This window comes from Aythya fuligula, chromosome 3, assembly GCF_009819795.1.
Source record: "Aythya fuligula isolate bAytFul2 chromosome 3, bAytFul2.pri, whole genome shotgun sequence".
NCBI lineage: Eukaryota > Metazoa > Chordata > Aves > Anseriformes > Anatidae > Aythya > Aythya fuligula.
In genome coordinates this window covers 16,259,962-16,267,934 of record NC_045561.1, presented here as the reverse complement: position 1 = coordinate 16,267,934, position 7,973 = coordinate 16,259,962, and the positions used below count along the sequence as shown (strand labels likewise).

The 7,973-nt window shown below is 40.4% G+C and overlaps 1 protein-coding gene across 1 annotated transcript in view; it reads right to left on the bottom strand.

The window, feature by feature from the left end:
- Nucleotides 1-3,552: 3,552 nt before the first annotated feature.
- The window catches only part of TOGARAM2 (TOG array regulator of axonemal microtubules 2), a 31,625-nt gene continuing 27,204 nt past the window's right edge, over nt 3,553-7,973 (bottom strand). The window contains exons 18-19 of the mRNA XM_032185429.1: nt 6,068-6,154; nt 3,553-3,809 (exon numbers count right to left, since the gene is read on the bottom strand). Of these exons, the coding sequence (XP_032041320.1) occupies nt 3,553-3,809; nt 6,068-6,154 (344 nt within the window). The remainder of the gene's footprint in view (nt 3,810-6,067; nt 6,155-7,973) is intronic.

The following is a 7,973-nucleotide window of genomic DNA, read 5'->3' as shown; positions in this document are numbered from 1 at the left end:
ACACTGACAAAAGTACATCAGCTCTAAGCAGCTTTACAGCCTATATTGCATACACTAACAGCAGACACAGAAGAGAAGAAACGTGCAAAGTAACACATACAGACACGAGTGCGTAAGAGTGCATACTCCTGTACATGAAGCTAAAGCAGCAGCAGTCAAATCACAAGTAACATGCCCTGAGAGCCTGGGCATGGCTGCAGTCACCTGAGCACAGCTGCTCAGCAGAGATGTCCTGGAAAGCAGCAGATAATGACAAACCTGCACGTCCTGCAGCCTTCACGGCAGCCTCCAAAATAGAGTTTTACTTCCCGTTCACAAATGCAGCAAAGGTGAAATGTGCTAAACAACTGTGAGAAGGACAGCCTTCATTCATCTGGAGTACAGCTCTTAGTACAGAAATTTTACAAGCTCTTTTACCACAGCCAATTGCATTTGAAAACTAGTTGGGAGCTTTTAAGGATACACAGGGGCAGTTCACTGGCTCAATACTTTTTTTTTTTTCCAGCTACAGATACCAAGGCAGAGTAGAGGCTTAAAGGTTCAGGTCAACTCTAATTTTAACTAGATAGTTTTCTCCCCTCTGCTTATATCAAAGGCTTTATTACGGTATCAGAATTCAGTGTCAGCTGGCGGGGATTTGTTAGCAATGCCAGTGCTTTTATTCCCACCATCACTATTTAACAAGGATGAAAATAGCCACCTCAGTGCAGTCCCTCTCCCTCTACTCGATAGAAGGACTCAGCAGCTGGCTCCCAAGCCCACCTTTAACCTTTGCAAGGGCAAATTCTGCCAGAATCACCTTAGTTACACTCCATGATACAGCAGCATCTCTGCAAAAGCACAATCTACCCACCATGTATGGGAACATAAGCTTTCTTCAGTCCTTCATCGTAGGAGTCACATTACCCTTTCACTCCCACCTTCCCTTAATGACAATAGCTCTTACCTTCAGCAAGCAGGAGACTATCTGTGACAGCCAGGATCTTTCTTGGGGCTCTGCCAGGTAGTATGGTAGAGTAAGCCAATGTACAAAACTGCTGTACATATATTTGCTGTACTAATCTACCTGGAATAGCCGCTGCACTGCACATTAAATACAACATTCAAATGAATTAAACTGGTCCTGTTAAGTGCAGCTTGCAGTCTCCTTTCTGATGAGATTTCAGGAACAAAATAATAAGTTTAAAATGTATATTTATTTTTTTACTAGTTCTAGAAGAAGGTCTAACACTGCCCTAAGTTTTGTTCCTACCTTCCAAAAACCTTAATAGGTTCATAATAACTTACCATATGTGCACCTGTGGAAGCATATGGTAGACGAACTCACCTGAGCTGACTTAACCTGTACCAATTAACCCCTGCTCCTCTGTTCTCACTGCAGGCTGTCACTTGGTCAGCTAAATCTGATTTCTCTGTGGTGGGAGTGGCCATGTCATGGGGAAACTGTCTCAGCTGGAGAGTTAAAAAACAAAACAAAACAAACAAACCAACAAACACACTTAGACAGAAAATAGGTACCAGTAGGCAATGCTTTATTCTCATCAACTGTGGGGAACAGCATGCATGAAAGCAAAACTCAAGGCCAACAGAGAGTTAAGAAACAAGTTACATGGGTTACTTCTTAAACATACTTTGCAAGACCTACAGGTAAAACACATAAAAAGCAGGCTCTGGGAGGCTTCTTCTGAGGTGTGTAAAAGCCTTTTTCTCCCAAGTGCAGAAACTCCTCCTCACATCCCCAAGAGCCCAAGCACAGATGAAGTAAAAATAAACATCTTTTATTCAGCTCAGTTAAAAAAGCATGTGTAGAGCAGCATTTAAAGGGCTCCAGAGGGAGAAATGTGCAGAGGGAAACTGCAAGAGCAACTTTGGAGGTAGAGAAAGGTAGAGAAAGCAAAAACAGGAAGCCCTGTAGAGATACCACCTGCTAAAAAAAAAAAACTTTTAAAATAGACCTGACAGTAGCCAACTTCAGGTGCTTAATGAAGTGACACAGTTCAAGATCTGCTTTTTAAACTCAGCCACCTTCTAACATGCATCATTCACTTTTAGCACTTTGGTGCATACTTGTACTCTGCAGAACCCTAACACACCTGCAGAAGTCCTGCACACTATCATGCCATTCCTGTCTCTGGTGAACCATCAGAAAAAAATTCAAGGAAAACCAAACTCCAAAATACTCTGGCATATATCCAAGAACTGTGGCTTCCACCAGGCTCTGCAGGATCTCCAGATACACCTGGGTTTCAGAGCCAGGTTCGTAGGCTAAGTCATATGCCATGTCTCTTCAGAAATGAGTTCCTGACCACTCCCTGCTACCAAAAGTTAGGAGTTAAAAACAAAACAAACAAAAACAACGGTGAAAGAAACACCCTAAAAGAGTCAATTAAATAATTTCACCACTTCAGTACTGTACTGAAAAGAAAAAGTGTTTCTGTAAGAGCTGACCCAATGCAACATCATCATCTAGAGCAAGCTGGAGTCCCATATAGCTTTAGACATACTAAACAGGTGCAGCAAATAAATGTAAAGGCCCAAGACTTTTGGGATGGACAGATCTCCCTGCAGTATTCTTTGGCTTCCCAACCTCAGGCAAGGTCCTTGTAACTGTCAAGAGCCTGCCAAGGCTCTTGTAAACTTCCATTGCCCCGTTATGCTTCATACCTTGTATATGTATGAGGCAAACTTTAATTTCTTGAAAGACAGATTTTATTTTGTCGTTTTAGACATTGAGATAATGTATATATTAAAAAAGAAAAACTTGCCTTTATTTGTTTCACGGTGCCCACTCACAGCTTACCTCTCTCCAACCTCTGTAGGATGCCCTCAGCCCACTTGCTGCCCCAGGACCTCTGTGTGTCACCTGCCACCCCCTACAAGGGGGCACAGCCCCCCTTCATGACCCTTCTCCTGCACCTCCCCAAGGGGTGTCCCAAAGTGTTTGGAGGCACTCAGACAGCACTTGTCACCTCTCCATATCAGCCCATTGCATCGGGAAGCAAAGAGGACTACAGATAAGAGGTGTTCCCTAAAATAGGAGGGAAATTTCAGCAAACCTAGAAAGATTTCAGAGAGAAATCTCAGGTATCTTCAGTACTTGTCCTAGCACCGGAGGTCTGAGCCTGGACATCTCTCATAGCTGCCACTGCACCAGCAGCAAGACATCTAATCCTGCATACCACATGTTTTCAAAGCACATGTCTTACTTTATAAGTAAATATACATATATGCACATCTCTTACATTCCAAGTATTTATATAAATATATTATTTTCTTTTTTACAGTTACAAATTGCATTTACACGTGGGTTTTATTTTTTCATACCTATATAAGCTTCATGGGGAAGAAAATAAAACTTTTGAAGAATACTTCCTTTTAAAAAATAAAAAACTTACATCAAAATATACTATGTACATCTGTAGCTATAAACTCGGTAGAGTAAATCTGGTGCTTCAAAACCAGAACAAAACCTATGCCAGGGGTTCCACCCTCTTTTCCATGTGCCCCATACAGTGCCTTACTGCCACCTGCATGGAGTGCACCAAGACTTCTTCACTGGACATCCAGGTCCAAAACATGCCAGAGGTTTTTCACCACGTGCTGAGGCTGGCCAGCAGCGTGCTCCTTGAGGCTGGAGCCCATCTCTTGGTAGAGGCTTTTGGCAAGCTTGGTGACTGCAGCCCTGATGTTGCTGCTCCGGCCAGGCAGGACCCCATTCCCGATCATGTTGCTCAGGAAGTACCAGAGCACGGGCAAGGCGTAGCGCTCAACCACGTGGGCTTTCCGGGGATAAACAGATGCCACGAGTACTGCCAGGCAAGAGAGACAAGTTTCTTAACACCTTAATGCAAACAAGTTCCTACCTTTATTTTTGGTTCTTTGAAGGCTTTCCCAGTTAATGCCAGCAAGCACAAATAGCCACAATGATCCAGAAACAGGCAGCAGTGGCTGATCATACACTGAACAAAATAATTGACCTCTGAGGACCTTAATTTCTCCAAATCAATGGCTTTGTGTCCAAGATAGACTTAGTAAAGTGCATCATACACATTTTGCAAATTGTTTAACTAATTACTTGTGTGTTACAAATGACAAAAAATGTCGAATCTCTTATTATTTCCTTTAAGAAGTTATATACAGAAGCTGTAAAAGATTTTGAAATGCAGCTTAGAGAAATAATTGAAAAATTTCTAATAAAAAGGATGATTACTTTTTTTGTGATCTTTGATGAAAAATGCCACAAGTCTAATCTAGCAGTTCCCTTTTGCTCAGTGGCACACAGCAAATGGCAGTAATACACCACATTTCAGAACTCCAGACCACAAAAATGTGTGATGCTTGACAGTCTTATTAGAAACATCAGTGAGTAACTGATATCTCTGGGAGAATGCTCTGATTTGAGCTTTTTCCCTCATACTTGGTGGCCTCTAATGAACAGCTATTTCCAGCTTCAAGATGTCTAAGGTAATAATCTATACCCCACTGCCATGGCATTTGAGCATCTGACAACTTTAATGACATTTATCTACACAGTGTTCCCTGAAAGAGGAAAATAGAGACAGAAACTGTTTCATAGGAGGCTGAAACTGAACCAAAAAACAAGCATTCCCTCTTACTCTCTGTGAAATCTGTTCTCAGCCCATTTTATGAACTGAACTATAGTAAATACAAACAAAAATTTACTACCAACAGGCTCCTTGCATGGCAGATTTTGCTGAGAGATCAAAATTTGAAATGGTCTGGAGACACAGCTCTTATTTTCTGTTCAGTGGAAACATTATACAGTAACCATTTATTATTCTGCAGGGGAAGGACCACCATTTTCTCTGTGCTGCTCATTAGTCATCAACACTTAAACAGATGCTGAAAGTACCTAAGAACAGTTCTGGTAAGCAGAACAGGGTTATTACACCTGGTTTAAAATGGAAGTTCATTTGAGTTTAAGTGCTATTAAACACAGCAGTCACTGTGGAGCTTCAGACGAGAATGTCTGTTCCCACAAAGTCCCAGACAGAACATCTGCTCTCTCCAAAATAGTCCAAATTAATGTTCAAATGCTTTATTTGAAAAAGAGATCAAAATAACTGTAAAATTAAATTATATTATTATGGAGATTTACTTTATTCAAACTATCTTTAAAGGCCCTTTTTAATTTGCTATGGCTAAACATGTCCTTTTGAGATTCATAATGAAACAGCAAAGTGTATTAAACCTTGGATTAAAAGATGCTGCTATAATTCACAGTGGCTTTAGCCCTAATTAAAGCAAGGCTATAAATAGTTTTCTCTAGTATTTGTAGAGATTGAATTTTTTTTTCCATTCCTTGGCTATTGCCATTCATAGCAAGCTACTATTATAAATCAATTATCAGTTGCATTTTTAGTGTGTAGGACACCACTGATATAGAAATAAACTGTTTATACATTCTGAAATGGTCAGTGTCACGTTATATCCGTAACACAGGCAGGGAGCCATGGTGGGTTGGGATCAATACCCCACTTCTGCCCCTCTGTTCTCAAATCCTGCCTTGCACATTGTCCTTGCCTGTAATATTTTGTCTGGAGTTTTCACCTGCACTGCAATTCCCAGTCTCTGCAGGATTCAGCCACAAAAGTTTCCAACAGTAACATAAGGATCCCATGCTGACAAAACAAACTGATCATCAGAAATACCAGTTACCATAATTTTTTCTATAGGATGGTCATTCAGTTCAGGAAAGGGACCTCTTAGAGACTTCCTTGACCTTTACTGCACTGTCCTTCAATAAGAGGAACTGGCCAGGGTATTTTTAGCTCCTTTCTTTCCTGGAGGTGGATCCTGAGATGCTGCAGTGAGAGATAAGCACTGGAGTCCCAATTTTACGACTTGCATGCCTTGACAAGCATGCAGGTAAAATCCTGCCAAATACAACTTTTATGTGTATTTTGCAAGAGGGAGAAGCCCAGAATCTTCTAGTGATTGATGAGCTACTGCACCATATATTCAGAGGAATTTCCTCTAAGTATTTGCCATTTTCTGTGAAAGACTGCTTGATTTTAACCTGGAGATTGACTGAAGCAGCCAATACCTGACAGATGTTCTGTGACATCCTGCATAGCTCGACCGCTGAGGAAACGCACTCGGTGGGCAAGCACTTGCAGCAGTAATGTGTTATCTGGAAGAAAAACATTTATTTCTGCTTACTATTAGAGGTTACAAGGAAAAAAAAAAAAAAAAGGCAGAGGCAATGGCATTCTGTAAAGTAAAATAAATTTCTACTAGCTTCTGTGTTTTTGCATTTCCACTTTCATTAGAGCTTACTTGGGAGGATTTAAAATTCAAAGAGAAAAGATTTCATTTCACAACTGTAAATACAAAGTTAACTGCTGTACAAGGAGCTGTGTTACATATTTCTCATGAGGGCCCTCAAATTTTAAATCACATGTAAGCAGGGCGTAAGTTTTCCATGATGGAGTTTTGCAGAGATGAACCTTGAAGAAAAAGGGTGAGAAGGCTCAAAGGTCCACACATCCATTCACTCTTTACAGATAAACTGGCGTTAAATCTGTAAGTTGCATGGGGGGACCTATGGACAAGACTCCAAGTTACTTGTATGACAGAGAATTACCTGCTCATCACTAACACCATGTCCTCTCAGGGGTTCTTGTAACATCCCTGAAATCAGAACTTGGCACAGAGACTGAAAAACTAAGATTTCCCAATACTTGACTGTTGTAAGTTTTAAAAACTTGTAAGTTTTAAAACATGTAAGTTTTTCCTATGCTGGCTGTTGTTGATTTGGGTTCTTATTTTAATTTATAAAATGTTGCCCAGACTGGTCTGCAATCCTGTAGTCTTACCACTTTGATAAGCTGAGCAACGCTTCTCATGAGACAGATGCTCATGGGATGTGCTACAGTACCTCATGGTGTCTCCAGGAGTGGCACCAACAAAGCAGACAGACAACTTCTTTGTGAACTATTACAGAACCAAGTCCCAAAGTGGTTTTGAGTAGCACTGTGCTATTAAGAGCTCCTTTTTATATGAGATATAAAAGGGAAGTCCCTAATGATCTTTTTGCAAGCATGAAGTGAGGAATTGATCCTGTTATTCTAATTAATTTTCTGCTTTGGTAATTACAATCTTCTCATTCACCTTTCTAAACAGACACTTAGCTTTTTGCCTCACAATCCTGCCATATTGGCAGATGTTGTTTCACACTTGCTGTTCCTCTTCAGAGAGTTACCTTACTGCTGCTGCTTTAAAAAGAAGAAAAATAAATAAATAAATAAATAAATAAATAAATAAATAAATAAGAAAAAAACACTCCGAGATCTGGAGATTTTGAAGCAGTACGAAATGTTAATTAATTGATAATATTGGTATTTACACAGATTTTCATGGAAACACTTGGGTTTTGGGTAGATGAGGAGGAATTATTTATTTTTTATAGGGAAATTAAATGTATAGTCACTATTCACCTTTCAATTTAAGGGTTTCAAATGCCCTGAGCATTTTGAAACACTAAAGCTCCAGTCAATAACAAATTTACCCAAGCATTACTTTAGTTGCCTCAAAAGACCAAAAGACAGAACAGCTTTTAATAGCTGTTAGAGAAAAAAAGGCAGCAGGCAGTTCCTTTCTTATTGACTCAGCTTTAATTCTCAGTACTAGACATTAGCTAAACCTGTTGGCCACAGGACAGATCCAGCATTTGCAATACAAGCAAAAGAAGAATCTGCTTTGTGCTCTCACCTTCACTGTGTTCCCCTTTTTGCTACATTAATGCTTATGGGAGAGATTTCCCTTCCCTTTTCTGGAGGGCTGGTCACTCTGGGAGCTACTCAGGCCTTACTCCACACCCTGGTGCAAGGCAGTGGCCATCGAAAGGATTTTTCTTTCATGACAGATGACAGATTAGGATGGATGTAGGAGCAGAGCAAGATCTATGTCCTGGTGCCATAAGTGATAAGACTTGATTTGCCCCCATCTAT